This window comes from Macadamia integrifolia, chromosome 6 (assembly GCF_013358625.1).
Source record: "Macadamia integrifolia cultivar HAES 741 chromosome 6, SCU_Mint_v3, whole genome shotgun sequence".
Taxonomy (NCBI): domain Eukaryota; kingdom Viridiplantae; phylum Streptophyta; class Magnoliopsida; order Proteales; family Proteaceae; genus Macadamia; species Macadamia integrifolia.
The window spans coordinates 38783092-38799414 of NC_056562.1; the positions used below are offsets into that span (position 1 = coordinate 38783092).

The 16323-nt window shown below is 40.6% G+C and overlaps 3 protein-coding genes across 5 annotated transcripts in view; all 3 read left to right on the top strand.

Annotated features, from left to right (window-relative positions):
- Positions 1-1016, top strand: part of LOC122082564 (protein IQ-DOMAIN 21-like) — a 4326-nt gene extending 3310 nt beyond the window's left edge. For all 3 annotated transcript variants that reach the window (XM_042650214.1, XM_042650215.1, XM_042650216.1), the window contains exon 5: positions 283-1016. In XM_042650214.1, the coding sequence (XP_042506148.1) occupies positions 283-879 (597 nt within the window). In that variant the 3' untranslated portion in view covers positions 880-1016. The remainder of the gene's footprint in view (positions 1-282) is intronic.
- A 1546-nt stretch (positions 1017-2562) lies between these two features.
- On the top strand, positions 2563-3996 carry LOC122081383. Its single transcript, XM_042648488.1, has one exon. The coding sequence runs from the start codon at positions 2702-2704 to the stop codon at positions 3773-3775; it is 1074 nt and encodes a 357-aa protein (XP_042504422.1). The 5' UTR covers positions 2563-2701; the 3' UTR covers positions 3776-3996.
- Positions 3997-5529: 1533 nt separating this feature from the next.
- The window catches only part of LOC122081152 (soluble starch synthase 1, chloroplastic/amyloplastic-like), a 15817-nt gene continuing 5023 nt past the window's right edge, over positions 5530-16323 (top strand). Inside the window, exons 1-7 of the mRNA XM_042648140.1 lie at positions 5530-6007; positions 11752-12110; positions 12718-12795; positions 12897-13021; positions 13420-13501; positions 15152-15325; positions 15991-16072. Of these exons, the coding sequence (XP_042504074.1) occupies positions 5707-6007; positions 11752-12110; positions 12718-12795; positions 12897-13021; positions 13420-13501; positions 15152-15325; positions 15991-16072 (1201 nt within the window). The 5' untranslated portion in view covers positions 5530-5706. The remainder of the gene's footprint in view (positions 6008-11751; positions 12111-12717; positions 12796-12896; positions 13022-13419; positions 13502-15151; positions 15326-15990; positions 16073-16323) is intronic.

Consider the following 16323-nt stretch of genomic DNA (forward strand, 5'->3'; position numbering starts at 1 on the left):
AAACCCGAATATTTACAAGTATCATATAATTACTAAGTTCAAATACCATATGACCAAGCTTGAAAAAACCGTTATATGGCTTCTTTTATTTCTTGATAAAAGGAAATATGACCACCAGTGGTTCGAATGTAGGTACAAAAATGATCAAATCGTTTATATTTGAATAATTAATTAAATTTAAAATTTTAACACTATGCTCTTTTCCGTCGAGCACCGTTTGATATTTGATGCTTTGATCGCAACCATAGGGTCTGACACATTGTTTCTATACATCTTTGAAAGCAAAAACAGCATCAGAATGCTGATATGTTCTACTCCGAGGAGACTGAGAAGCCACAATGGGGATGGAATTGGCTAGAGCATTGGATGGCATCACAGTCCTCGCATGCCCACCACTTGGCAGCACAGGATGGTAGGTACGACACATCTGAAAAGACGGTCGAAATGGATATGGCCATGTCCACCCCTCCTCGCCCAGATCCATCAAACTTGGGGCGACATGAAGGCCAATTTGACTCAGCCCAGTACCGACCCCGGCAGCATCATCACCAGATGGGCTCAGATACCATTCCAAGCTACATGGCTCCGACCCAATCTGCGAAAGCCAAGGTCCGCAACCAGGATCCAGTTAAGAACCGGGTTGCTTCTGGGCCCCATTGGAATCCATCAACTAAGAGGTGGTCTCTTGCAACGTCAGGTTGTGATTCGTCGAGTTCGGGTGGAGGAACAGTGACTTATGGGGCTCCAAGGAGTCCAAGTCCGAAAGCTAATGGATACCCAACGCAGTTCCGAAGGCATGGTGCTTATAGTCCGGATTCAAGTGGCGGCGATGACGGTTCTATGCCTTTTGGCCGTAGGTATGGATTGGGATCATTGTGAGTCGACCAGTATAAACCATTTGAATCTTTTGGAACTCTTTATCTTCATCTTCATCTTCATCTTCCATAGTTATTCTTGTATTGTGTTTCATATATCAGTATATATATAACAGGACTATTTTTTTGTTTTTTTGGTAAGTATATATCTCTTTAGGGTTGTTACTTTTCACTGCGTGGCAGTACAGTAGGCCTTCAAATTTTATAGACATTTTGTCCATATCGTAATCTATCTATGGTTTTAAAAGGATCCGGCTTCTCTCCTGAATGTTGATCGTTTAAGTCAGTTCATAGCTACTTGGGCGATCGACACGTATCCAAGTGGGGATTTAACAGTTGTGCTTCTATCAACTAGAACAGAGGAGTTGTGTTGAGAGCCGTTGGATCACCGTTTGGACACAGGTCGATCGCTTAAGTAGTTATGGGCAAGACCTAGATGATGAACTCTTGTGAGAGAATCTCAATCTGTTTAAAAGAGTTTTTATTAGGATCAAGATCGGTTTATGTCAATTATGATTTGATGGGTTTGAATCGATCAAGAATCTGTTCGAATTGGAAAAATTATAGGGTTGGTGAAAAGACCACCATACCCTCCTAATTGGATACATGTACGCTTCCATTGGTTGCTCCCTAGTGGTTAGTGAGCATGTGTATAGCGGTGTAAACGGATCGGATGTTGGTATTCTCTAATCGGATACAGATACCTCTAAACAAAATACCCCTAAACGGATACAAATGTGGACCAAATTTGGATTTTCAACCATTTGTTTACTCTCTGACTTGTGTAATCTAGACCTTCCTTCCCCCTAATGAATATAATTTTCTCTTAATCCATATTTCTAAGTTGTCTTAGTTCTTTTCCTCAATCTCTAGATGATTAGATCCAATTTAAACTTCAAGAACATTCATAATCATTAATTAATTATTTAATTAGATCGAATAATTGTTTCTCGAATAATTCGAATGTTCATAATCTATTATAAATGTGTTTTTTTTTTTAGTTCATAATTCAATGTTTTGATGGCGTCGTGCAATGCAATTTCTTTATTTTATTTAATTCTGATTGTATCCATACATAATAGTTCTTCGAGTTGCTAACTCAATCATAGGGTATCCTTTGATCGGGTAAGATACACCAAACGAATATAGATTTGGACTTTGATTATACATTCAAATTATTACATGCAATAATCTGACTTTTCCTTAATTAATGGCTGCTCAATTAGTGTTCAATTAGTCATCCAACTTTTGGGAGAATTCGAGATTCATCCCAAGATGTACACACGTAGATGACTAATTGAACTGCCCAATAATCGGAGAGGATATTTACTGTGCGATTAGTAGCGATCCTCATGAATCATTAGCTTACATTTACATTTTGGGCCTCAAATTTCTTGAGGTTATAATTAAAATAAAAAAAAATCATGGATAATATGAATTGAATTTAGTTTAAATAACCAATTGGTCTGTCCCATGTGGCAACTAGGCAACCATCTATTACGTAATCCCTCTTTGATGCCATGTGTCGCTCCTTGATCCAAGCATTTTAATTTGATGCCATTTCATTCAGCCCTGTAAGGCCACGTGGCCATTCTAGCACCACACATCAACCTAAGGTTTATAACTAAACTCCCATAGGAATATCACCAAAAAATAAAATAAAATTAATAACTAAATGAGAAGAAAACAATCGAGAAGCTGAGGAGGACTGCGAACCTCCACAATTGGATAAGAAAATACAATCGAGAAGCTCTCACGCTTGAGAGCTCATAAGAATCCCTTACAGACCTCTCTGAATCAGCACTTTAGAGGAGCGAGAGAGGACTATGGGGTGCGCCTCGTCAAAGCGGATTGAGGCGACTCTCGCCGTCGATGTCTACCGCCCAGCACCAACAAGCTTCGCCGTTTTCGACATCAACTCCATCGAAGAACCTTGGTTGAAAGCAGATGATCCACAACAGCAACAGGATGAGAAGCCCACGATTCTCCCAGCTCCCATACTGGAGAAGCTTGACGCATTCGAACTGGTATCCAAAGGTCCTCAGTCATGGTCCGAAGTCAGCAAAGCTTTGGAAGATCTCAAACCCACCATCGACAACCCAGTAATCCCAACTCCACTACCACCGCCTAAACCCAATCTCTCCAACTCCAAACCAACTTCACGCAAGTCCCTCCCCTTCCGCACCCTCGAAGAACTCGACTCGAAGCTCCCATCGCCGCCCGAGCCAACCCAGCTCAAGAAACCCCAGTCGATGACCCGTAAGCCCGAGTTGAAGACGACGGAGCAGCCCATCGATTCCGGCGGATATAAGCCAGTGAAAGAGAATATATTCATCTTGAGAGACAAGTTGGAGAAGGAAAAAGAAGGCAACAACTCCAAATTGGATCACCTCCTTACACTTAGAAGGGACCCACTCAGTGATTACAAAGAGAAGTGTCCACCTGGTGGTGCCGATTCGGTGGTGCTCTACACCACCACGTTACGTGGTGTGCGCCGTACGTTCGAAGACTGTAACCGAGCGAGATCGTTATTGGAAGGACATCAAGTGGCTATCGACGAGCGAGACGTGTCCCTGCACGGTGAGTTCCTGAACGAGTTGAGGGAATTGTTGGGTGAAGAGGGGAACGTGGCTGTGCCGGTGCCGAGGCTGTTTGTGAAGGGGAGGTATATTGGAGGGGTAGATGAGATGGCGGAGTTGAACGAGTCGGGTCGACTGGGTCGGATGCTGAGATTGGTGGGGATGAGTGGGACTTGGAGACAGTGTGAAGGGTGTGGGGGTGCAAGGTTTGTGCCGTGCTTGGAGTGTGGAGGAAGCTGTAAGGTATTGAAAGGGGATAAGAAGGAGAGGTGCCCTAAATGCAACGAGAATGGATTACTTATGTGTCCTCGTTGTCACTAGAGATTTGCGCTTTCCTCAATTTATCTTTCCTCTTGTATGTATGGCTCTCTTCAGATATGATATATCTCTGCCTTTTTTATGTTATCCTTGCTTCCTCTTCTTCACCCATTAAAGGAGAAAGATGGGTGGGGATTAAGGATACCATACTGTGTCATGGATAAGAAGTGAGTTAAAATTTCATATAATTAAATGAGAAATGGCTCTTATATGTCCACTTTAAATATTGCCTCATCATTTGATGATGTGGCTATTCTAATCTTTGAGAAAGGTGACAAAAGTTAGAGCTTAACTTAATCAAATACCTTTCATGTATTGTGATATATCCTTTTGTATGTTCATGAACGTCTATGATACTCCGATCAATATGGTTCGTCCTCTCAAGACTAGAATTTTTTATGCTTTATTTTGTCAAGTGGCAAGTTATAAGACAACTAGTTGACATGTCAATAGGGGTTTGGGATCTTTCTTTCCACAAAATTTGGGCCACTCTTTATGATCTACCACGTGACAGTTATTTGCATTATAAAGGACTAGAGTGCACATTTTATCTTTCTTTTCACATGAAGAATTACTTGCCAGGACAATATAATGTTGCAATTTCCCACATTTGGATAGAAAGGGTAATGTCTAGATTAATGCTATGTAAATTACGACACTTGAATTCAATCAAATACATTCTCATGTATGTCAATGCACCAATTTATGTTCAACAGTCCATATACTAGCTAAGTATGCACCCTCTCATAGTCTTCTCATAAACCTGAATTTTCAAAGCTTCATTTTGCTACTTGGCCAACTTCAATTGAACTGAAAATTAACATAGAGTCTACTTCGCGTCTACAAAACTTGGATTATATCCAACACATGCCCCTTGGGAGATTTTTGTGCTAACCTAATACATTTCAACACTTTTTTTTGATAATTTGCAATACCTTTAGATATACTCATATGACAACTCTAGCATTTCTTGTGGGTAGAAAATTTACCAATAAGATGAGTGTAAGGTCCCTAATCTTTCCGATCCATTCATCTACTAATGTGACAAGTTGTAATGATTTCATTGGTTTTGAGAATTGTTACATTCATGATTCGGGGAGTAATGGCCAGTGGCCACACCGCCGGTATCATTAGACTCTCTCTCTTTCTTCTAATTAACATATAGATCCCTTATGGCCTACACCAACCTTGCAGTGTCCCCTCCCGTATTCCTATTCACTTGGTGTGAGAGATTCCATTCTACACAGGCAGCATGGCAATCCCTGCCCTTAATATTTCTTGAATAATACAATTCATGGCCTAAAATTTCCCCCCTCCCCCAAGAAAAAAAAAAAAGTACCCTTACAATATGGTGTAGGGTGGGTCCGGTGGGACCACTGCAGATCTTGATTCCGTGTTTTTTAAACCCAGCTTAAAAAAATGGACAGCCCAGCTTGGGATGCCATTGTGCTCGATGGGCTGGGCCTTAGGCTACGGTTTCTCGGCCCGACTTGTAGGCACGTGAAAGGTGAACACATTCACGTGAAGTTGTGAACTCTGAAGGTGAAGCCACCGTCAGCCGTCTGGTCCTTCCGTCTCCCTCGTTTCATGTCGGGAGAAATATAGTTATTTTGTAATTTTGTATCGTAAGCGATACTCTCTAGAAAAGCTATACCCTTTACACGTGTCCATGGTTTGAACTGCCACGTGAGTTACTGCGGCTTCGGCGCCAAGTGTCCCTATGAAAACTTGAGTTATTCTCCTTTTGCCGGGAAAAGCTCCAGTCCTGAATCTTCCTTTCAGTTTCCCCCAACTAAACTGCGCCCTTTTCTGGGACGCAGATTGCGCTTTGGGTTGGGTTCCATTTCTTGATTTTTTTTCATACTTCTTCTTCCTCCCAATACTTGCGAATTGCGATCCCTTTCGTCTTACTTTAGGTCTGCTGATTCTCTCTCATGGAGGCTCTGCAGATCGGTCGTATTGTCATCTGTAATCACAAATCACCTCTAAACTTGTCGGAGATTCCACGAAATTTAGGCGTAGTTGAGAAACTATGTTTTGCTCCGTCGCGGAGTCGCAGAGGTTGTGCTTCTTTGTTGGTTAGCAGATCGATTGGAGATAGAAATGAGGAAGAGTTTCGTAGTTTACGGGAAGGATACTCTGCGGAAGAAGAACCAGATTTGGATGTCACTCAACTCACTCCGAGGCAAGACGGGAGTGGTTCTCTCCTTGGGCTTCAGTTGTTTCCTACGTATGGTAAGCTCACTTTCCCTGGATTTTGCGATCTTTCTTGTCCTACTCCCACATTGCTGCTTACTCTGTTTAATTATCTATTGATTTTGTGATTCCTATCTACATTGTTGTTGAAAGATAAATGAAATCGGAATCTTCGGTGAGGGCTGAGGGTGATGTTTTGTGTTTGGGAACACATTATTTTTTATTTTAATAGCATTTGAATGCACAAGTTCATTGTTTCAAGAAGACATCATTCATGGGGAATGTTGATAAACAGCACAGATTAGGTTTTGCACTAAATGCAGACACTTCCTATATGGAAAGATGGATTCGTTGTCTTTGTAGATGGTATTTATGTCAAATTCAAATAAACGAAGATGCAAAGATTTGGGGGCTGCCAGGGCAAATGGCCAGGCTCAAGTCTTTGAGGGCAGCCATTTTGGGAAAAGATGCCAAATGTTAGGACCGACTCCAAACTCACCCCTCCTAGGACCAGCACTGGGAACTGGAACTTAAGCAAAGATGAGAAGCATGTAGAAACGCAACCCTAAAACGATGCAGAAGATAATGGAAAAAACAAAACGAACAATGTACACTGATTTTACGAGGTTCGGCAAGGTTGCCTACGTCACCAGTGAGATGAGATCCTGCTTCACTATCAATGGAGAATAGGGTTACAGTGCTCGTCTTCACACCTCTCAGTATTGCTTGCATTGCAGAGAAAGAAGCCCTCGCTACAGATATATAGCTAAAAATCCCTAATCCGGAAAGTACACAATTGCCCTCAAATAAAAAATTCGAGCGGGGGGCTGCGCCCCCCTACACCCCTTGCTATGCAGGGGGACCTCCTGCCTCCTTGCAACCCCCACGGCCCTCTAACCGGCTAGCGGGACTGCCATCCTGTCTGTCTAGGTGCTGCACTAGTACTCCCTGGATTAAACTGCGACGGAATACAAGACATCGTACAACAACAATCTCCACCTTGGCTTGAATTTTGTCGAGCCTCCTGTAAAGATAACCTGTAGACGTCTTCATCCTTGTACCTCATTAGAGGTACAAACCCGCACCTGTTTGGTGCGTCCCTCATCTTCAACAATGAGTAATATTAATCAAGCCCAAACAAGACTCGAACTTCTCTGTAGTAACTGCCTTTGTAAACATATCTACAGGATTGAGATTTGTATGAATTTTTCTCAAGTGAATATTGCCTTCTGACACAAGCTCACTGATCTTGTGAAATCTCACATCAATATTCTTTGTCCTTGCATGAAACACCTAATTCTTTGCAAGATGTATTGCACTCTGGCTGTCACAATGTAACACTGTACCTCCTTGCTCCAACCCCAACTCATGAACTAGTCCAACCAACCAGACTCCTTCCTTGGTAGCCTCAACTGTCGCGATGTACTCTACCTCTACAGTGGACAATACAATTGTAGATTGAAGCATCGCCCTCCATGATATAGGTCCACCAGCCAATGTAAACACATACCCTGTAGTAGACCTCCTCTTGTCTAAATCACCAGCATAGTCGGAATCAACATAACTTGCCAATTCTGTAGAACTTCCCTTGCCACTGAACATAACACCTATATCTTTAGTCTTGCTCAAATATATGAAGGTCCACTTAATTGCATTCCAATGCTCCTTCCCTGGATTACTCATGTATCTGCTAACAACACTGACTGCATGAGACAAATCCGGCATGTTACAAACCATAGCATATATGAGACTCCCAACTGTGCTAGCATAAGGGACTTGAGACATCTACTCCACCTCCTCATGTGTTGTAGGGCATTCCCTTTCAGATAACTTGAAGCGGCCAGCTAACGGAGTGGTAACCGGCTTAGCCTTTTCCATATTGAAACGCTCTAGCACCTTTTCAATATACTTCTTCTGAGTTACCCAAAGTTTACCTGCATTTCTATCTCTAAGGATTTCCATGTCAAGGATCTTCTTAGCAGCACCAAGATCCTTCATCTCAAATTCAGCACTCAACAAAAACTTCAAAGAGACTATATCATGTTTGTTCTTTGCAGCAATGAGCATGTCATCAACATAAAGCATCAACAAAATAATGGAATTATCACTTGACACTTTATAATAAACACAAATATCATACTCACTTCTTGTGTAGCCAATCTTCATCATGTGGGAATCACAGCGCTTGTACCACTGCCTAGGAGATTGCTTAAGGCCATAAAGCGACCTCTTAAGCAGGCAAACATGATCCTCCTTTCCCTGCACTTTGAAACCTTCAGGCTGCTCCATGTAAATCTATTCCTCTAAGTCACCATGAAGAAATGCAGTTTTCACATCAAGTTGTTCAAGCTCTAAATCATATATGGCCACCAAAGCAAGTAGTACCCTGATCGAAGTGTGTTTCACCACTAGAGAAAATATTTCATTGTAGTCTATCCCCTCCTTCTGTGCATAGCCCTTGGCTACAAGTCTGGCTTTATACCTTTCACGCTCCTTCTCAGATGTTGGGTCTTTCTTACGAAAGACCCATTTACACCCAATTATTTTTCTTCTCTTGGGTTTTTCCACAATCTCCCAAGTTTTGTTCTTCTGTAGAGACTCCAATTCCTCCATCATAGCTACCATCCATTTATCATGCTGTGCATCACTCAAAGCATCATGGTAGGAAGATGGATCACCTGTACCTATAGTGAGGGCATAGGCAACCATATCCTCAAACTCGTATCTCATAGGTGCTTTGTGAGTATGCTTCCCTTTACCCTTTGCCACAGTATGGGGAACTTCTACTGTTTCCTGTTGTTCTGGTAAGTCACTTGATGACTTATTCTCTCTTGTTATTTCTGACTCACCTAACTCCGCCTGCACAGTAGAACCTTCTTTATTTTCATCAACTGCTTGTGAATTGTAATTTGACTTCACCATATGAGACTCATCAAACACAATGTCCTTGCTAACCATAACTTTCTGTGAACTTGGATCCCACAACTTGAATCCCTTTACGCCTTTCTTAAAACTAAGAAACGCTGCTCACTCTCAACATGCGCATAGGCTGGACAACCAAATATTTTTAGAATAAAATAATCTACTGGTTTTCCTGTCCATACCTCTTCAAGAATTTTACAATCAATCGCCTTTGATGGAGACCTATTGATGAGGAAACATGCTATGCTCACTGCTTCTGCCCAAAATCTCTTGCTCAACCCTACATTCAGCCTCATACTCCGAGCTCTTTCTAGAAGTGTTCTGCTCATCCTTTCAGCTACACCATTTTGCTGTGGTGTCTTTGGAACCGTGAAGTGACGTGTAATCCCTTCAGCTTTGCACAATTCTAGAAACTGCTTGTATTTGTACTCTCCTCCATTATTTGTTCTCAAGTATTTAATTTTCTTTCCTGTCTTCCTTTCTACCTCAGCCTTCCATTCCTTAAATTTAGTGAACACCTCACTTTTATGCTTCATAAAGTAGATCTAGACTTTCCTTGAGTAATCATCAACAAAGGTCACGAAGTATTCTGCCCCACCTTTAGATTTTGTTGTTGAAGGGCCCCATACATCGCTATGTACATAATCAAGCACCCCTTTACTCTTATGTTTTTTAGTTTTGAAACTAACTTTGCACTGTTTCCCGAACACACAATACTTGCAGAAGTTCAGTTTACAAGTTTTCACTCCTTTTAACATTTTCCTTTTATGAAGCTCCATCAATCCTCTTTCTCCCATATGCCCTAACCGCATATGCCATAGATAGGTATCATCTGTATCGAATACTGCATCTGTAGTCACAGATGCTCCACTTGTAACTGTGCTCCCTATGAGTCTGTATAGGTTTCCTATTTAGCTATCCCTTTATGACAACCATAACACCCTTAATAACTTTGAGAACTTCGCCTTTTGCTATGTACTTGCAGCCATTTGAGTCAAGTGCCCCCAAAGATATTAAGTTTTTCCTTAATTCTAGTACATGTCTCACATCTGCTAAGGTTCTTACTATTCTATCAAACATCTTGATTTTGATAGTGCCTATCCCAATGGTCTTGCATACAACATCATTCCCCATTAGGACAGACCCACCATTATATGGTTGATATGTATCAAACCAATCCTTATATGGACACATGTGATATGAACATCCAGAATCTAAAATCTAAGAATCAGAAGGTTGATTCTTACCTGATGATATAGAGAGTACATCTCAATCATCTCCATCTGAACTGTCAGCCACGTTAGCTTCCTCAGATGCCTTATCTACACCTTTCTTCTTTAAGTCCGCCTTCCTCTTCAAGCACTCTCTCTTCAGATGACCTTCCTTCTTGCAATAGTAACAAAAGACCTTTGTCTTTGCTCCTTTTGATTTTGATCGACTCTTCCCAGATCCCTTCTGATTTGATCTCCTTCTTTCCTGCTTCTTGTCACCTCCGAAAAGACCTTCTCCTTGAGATTTCGTACTATTGACCTTCTTCCTTGTATCATTGGACATGAGGGCAGCTGCGACTTCATCTATCTTAAGAGTCTCCTTCCCGTACAAGAAAGTCATTACTAGGTGATCATATGATTCTGGGAGCGACGACAGCAACAGTAACGCCTTATCTTCATCCTCGATCTTAACCTTTAGGTTTGTAAGTTTACTTACGATCTTATTGAACATGTTGAGATGCTCTAATAGATCCGTACCTTCCTCCATCTGTAGAGAATACAATTGCTTCTTCACGAACAACTTGTTCGTTAAGGACTTCGTCATGTAGATGCTTTCAAATTTCACCCATAATTACGGTGCAGATTCGATACCCACAACATATTGTAGGGCATCATCAGAAAGATTTAATCGAATAGCACTTATCGCCTTTTCCTCCATCTCTTCCCAATCTTCGTCAGTAATCTTTGCAGGTTTCTTCGACTTCTTCAACAACGTTTTTGCCAAACTCTGCTGTATCGGAAGATCCTTCATCCTTTGACGCCAGAGGGTGAAATTGTTCTTCCCATTAAACCTCTCGATATCATACTTGACATTCGATCCCTTCCCTGCCATAGTGATAGTAAACCCTAGAAAATGGAAACTTAGAGCTCTGATACCAATTTGTAGAAATGCAACCCTAAAACGATGCAGAAGATAATGGAAAAAACAAAACAAACAATGCACATGGATTTTACGAGGTTCGGCAAGGTTGCCTATGTTCCTGGTGAGATGAGATTCTGCTTCACTATCAATGGAGAATAAGGTTACAACGCTCGTCCTCACACCTCTCAGTATTGCTTGCATTACAGAGAAAGGAACCCTCGTTACAAATATATAGCGAAAAAACCCTAATCCGGAAAGTACACAATTGCCCTCAAATAAAAAATTTGAGTTGGGGGCTGCGCCCCCCTACACACCCTGCTATGCAAGGGGGCCTCTTGCCCCCTTGCAACTCCCACGGCCCTCTGACCGGCTGGCGGGACCGCCGTCCTGCCTGTCTAGGTGTTGCACCTGTACTCCCTGGACTAAACTGCGACGGAATACAAGACATCGTACAGCAACAAAGCACTCAAGTGTCAGCGTCTGATGTCTGTCCAAACAGATACATTGACCATCTAGAGAGTAAATGTATTTCCTACATGAACCACATGCATGGAAATTCTGTTTTATTCCAAATAGGGTGGCTCTTTTTCTATTGAATGTGTGCATATGCATGACTCTGGTAACCTTTGCTCTATTGAATGTGTGCATATGCATGGCTATTCTTTCTAAGAGTGGGTCTGATAATTTGCCAATACAGTTTGATCACTTACATAACAACTTGAATGCAGATGAAAAGCTACTTGTCAACTCCAATGCTGATACAGTTAGTGTTATAGAAGAAGAAACCAAGGGTATTTATGAGGAGAATCCTCCAACCAAAGTTACCAATAACATTGTTTTTGTTACTGCTGAAGCGGCTCCATATTCAAAGACAGGAGGCTTAGGAGATGTTTGTGGCTCTCTGCCTATTGCACTTGCTGCCCGTGGGCATCGTGTCATGGTGGTTTCACCGAGATATATGCATGGTGATACCTCGGATAAGGTTTTTGACAGTGCATTAGATGTTGACTGCCACATAAAGATCCCTTGCTTTGATGGGTTGCAGGAAGTTGCATTCTTCCATGAGTTCAGAGCAGGTGTCGATTGGGTAAGTGACTGATATCTCTTCATGTTCACCATCTAAGGTTCTTATTTTCTTTATTTTTTTATAATTTAATTTGATGTTTGTGATGGTGCATTCTTAAATTAGGTCAGCTTGTTGGGGAATTAGGGAAAGAATGCAAGAGACCCTCTCATAAGTAGTAGTTTACAAATAGTTTTTTCATATTAAGTAATACTTTTAGGAATTGATTTCAAATATTTCTTATATAATATAGCTAATAAACTATTTAAGAAGATTTCTCTGCATTTTGATCATAAAAATGTAAGATAATGAAACATTTCAATGGAAATATTTGAGAAGGCAATGCCATAAAAGATCTGCGTCTGAAAATTAATATTTAATCTGCATAATTTTGGAGCATAGAAGACAATCCGTGAGAGAATAGTGATCCTAATCTATAATTCAAATCTTAGGTACCTACCACTATTTGGGTAGGTTTCTGTTTTGTGCTTTAGATTGTCCACAGTGTTTAGCCCTTTACATTTTTTTCTCCTTTTATTTTTATAAATGTTTTTTTCTGTTGCCTAAAATGAAAATCTACAGATGATTACACATTACAATAATTTCAGAAAACTATTATTTTTTTCTTCAGGTATTTGTAGACCACCCTTCTTATCACAGACCTGGAAATCCATATGGTGATAGTTATGGTGCTTTTGGTGATAATCAGGTAATTATTGCAGTTTTCTGATGGTGATATTAGCTGGGCACAACTAGTAGGCTCTCCTCTATTTTGTTAATGACAAGAATTGGTATCTTTTGGTTTCACAGTTCCGGTTCACATTGCTTTGCCATGCAGCATGTGAAGCTCCACTAGTAATTCCACTTGGAGGGTTCACATATGGCGAGAAGTGTTTGTTCCTTGTTAATGATTGGCATGCAAGCCTTGTTCCAGTGTATGTGATCTGCTTTCATTTGGTTTTGGGGTATCTGCGTTCCCCTTTCCTTTCATGGTTTTATTTGTCTGTAAATGCATGAAGTATGCTTCTTAATGAGGCAGGTGCTCTGTGAAAACACAAGGATTTCAGTGCTATATTATGTTTAGGTCATTTAGTTATAGGGAATTTTATCTGGTCTTCAATGACATTTTCTCTCTTCTTTCTCAGAGGGTGGCCCTTTGTTCCACTCTTAGTTTAACTTATCTTCAGTCTATAACAAGTCAAAAGTGCAGTTTTGATTTCATTCAGATGAATGCTTTTTATCCATAGAAGCTCTTCATTTTTGTATCAGATGCTATTTCTTATAGTTCATAACCTTGAAGTACTAATCTTCCCAACTACTGTTTGTGGTTCAGCCTTTTGGCAGCCAAGTATCGCCCACATGGAGTTTACAAGGATGCTCGCAGTATTCTTGTCATACATAACCTTGCACATCAGGTATCTGATTTTGGCATTGTCGCCCATGTTTTGGCTACTGGAAAGTGATAATTTCTTTTATATGTTGACTAGAAGTTGATAAGAGTAAGTGGCAGATATTTCAATACATTGCATGTAATTTGATATTAGGTTTTGAGCAGTGAGCAGTGTATGTAAAATAAAACATAGGTCAGATAGATTTGCCCACCACCTTGTTGAGGTTAAGGGATTAGCGCTAACCTGAGGGTCCGATAGGGACCTTTTGGTCCTATCGGGTCCCTATTATTGGTCCTAGGGTTTTATTCTTATGGAGGGGCAGACTTGTACTTTGCCTTGTTATTTTCAGCTATTAATATAACCTCATAACCTGCGATCAGAATTATTCTGGACTGATCGCAGGTTGTGCTCTGTTTTTGGGACTGCCTGTGGTTTCTCCTTTCTTTCTTCTCCTCTCTTGTCTTCTTCTTCTTTCTTTTTCTGGTTTATTGTTCTGGTTACAAGTAATTAATATTGCAACAAATGGGTTGGTTGTCTAGCTAAGTGGCTATTCGCTTTGAGCGTTTGACTGCAAAGTCGAATTATTGGGTAAAGTGCATGGTTACTTGTTGATATGATACCTTGTGAGTTTGAAATATGTTAAAGCTTCCTTGGTTAATTGGTTTTAAGATCCTAACCTCTTATTCCACAGTATGGCCGTATGGGAGACACAAGATTTGACTGGTTAGTTCAATCGTCTAGTATGACAGTGTAATGCAGGTTCTGACAATATTTTATGAAGTCAATGTTTTTGAGCTAATTAGCAGTTTTGAGGATTAACACAATTATAGTTTGGAAAGATTGGTGGCTCTGGTGATCTAATAATTTCATCTGGTTCAGGTCGGTTTTCCAGAACACTGGGTTTGAGAGCTTACATGAGAAAAAGAAATCAGATATGATAAGGGAAAAGAAAACAAAATTGGCAGTAAGTAAGAGGAACAATAAGACAAAGGATAATGAAGAGTAAATGAATAAAGAAGGTTACCTAGGGTCCCCAGAAGTGTACATACCTGACTAGTTCCTCCCAGACACAAACTTAAAATCACTTCATTGATTATCTAGGTTTTTCCTTTCCCATCGTACTAAAATAAAGTAATATGATTTGGCTTGTGAAGACAGTCAAGAGGACAATCCTACAACTAAAATTTCTGTGCTGCCTGAGTAGTGAGTTCCACTTCAGAAAGTGTCTTTATCTCCTAAAAGAAAATAATTTACAGCTAAAATATCTTTGCTGACTGAGTTCTCATCGATTTGGCATGTGAACCAAATAGTCATTTATTTTCGGAGATATCCATCATTCCATGAATCCTGCTTAAGGGATCTTTATGTTATAAACTGACTATATCACTGGTTGAAGCTGTCTCTCTGCATTTCTTCTTTTATTGCCATTTTCTTTGTTCTATCCTTCTGGCAGAATGTGATAAATCGCATGGTGACAATGACTGGATTGGGTCAATCTCTCATCTGTATTCTGGATGCAGCTTGCTGAAAACTCGTTTGTCATATCTAATGTTGATAATACTTCTGTCATATTATACTCTAGAGATTGAACTTCCATAATTTAGTAGTAAGTGATCAGTCTCTTGGTTAGATTAATTTGAAATTTAGTTCTAATTGTTGTCCTATTTATACAAGGGGGTGGAGGCTGCAGTAACTTACAAGAATTTGGGGTTGCCACCTGAGTGGTATGGAGCACTGGAGTGGGTGTTTCCCACGTGGGCAAGGACACATGCTCTTGACACAGGGGAAGCTGTGAATGTTTTGAAAGGTGCAATTGTTACAGCTGATCGAATACTGACGGTTAGCCAGGTCATAAGTGCTTTATGATGCATCTTCAAGCTTCATTATTCCCTTAGATCCAATATCAGATAGTGTGGTCAACTGTAAGAATGACCTTCTAGTTCATTGTGGGACATGTGAGGTGATGTCAATCTTTTGATGGCTAAACCTGGGATATCTCCAAACCCATAGAAAAAGACTGCTTGATTATGCTAATTGGGCCCATCAATCTATTTTTGGGTGGGTGTGTTGGAGAGGGAGGAGGGTGGGAAGTGTCAGGCTAGCAGCTGGCATTAGACCTTTAGCCAAACCATTTGAACATGAACCCTGGAAACTCATTACTAAGCCAAAACAAGTGGTTGAGATAAAGGTTATTTGAGTTGAGTAGTGTACAAATATAGACATTTCCATCCATAAGAAAATGTTTTGGCCTAGTAGTCTTCTGGGATGGATCGGTTATACTGAAAATGGGTTACAGATGCCTCTGGATCTGTGCCATATGGATACTATTTCTAATCATAGACCCACCATTTTCTATTAGATAACCCAGCTCAACTAAGCCTTTTCTTCCCAACTAAATGGGGTTGGCTGCACAAATTCTTTTCTGCCATTCAACCCTATTTAAGGCCATATTTCTACCAGATGGGGACTGATACTTATGTCTGTTTGGTGGTTAACTTCTACCTTTTGTGCAGGGTTATTCTTGGGAAATTACTACTGCTGAAGGTGGACATGGTCTAAATGAGCTCCTAAGCAATCGGAAGAGTGTCTTGAATGGTATAGATTTTGAACTGTATGATACAGTGGTCCTCTTTTAGTAAATGAGCTTCTTGATGCAGAACCTCAATATCCAACAACCTAGTACTCTTAATTCTAGAATTGAATAATAATATCAAATTATCAACAAATTTTATCAGGGAAGGCTGTAGCACTACATCACCACCTTAAAATTGTTGATTTGGAGCCCGTTAAATCTCAACCCTTCAATTTTTATGACATTGCAACCAGGAACCAACTCTCCCCCCCCC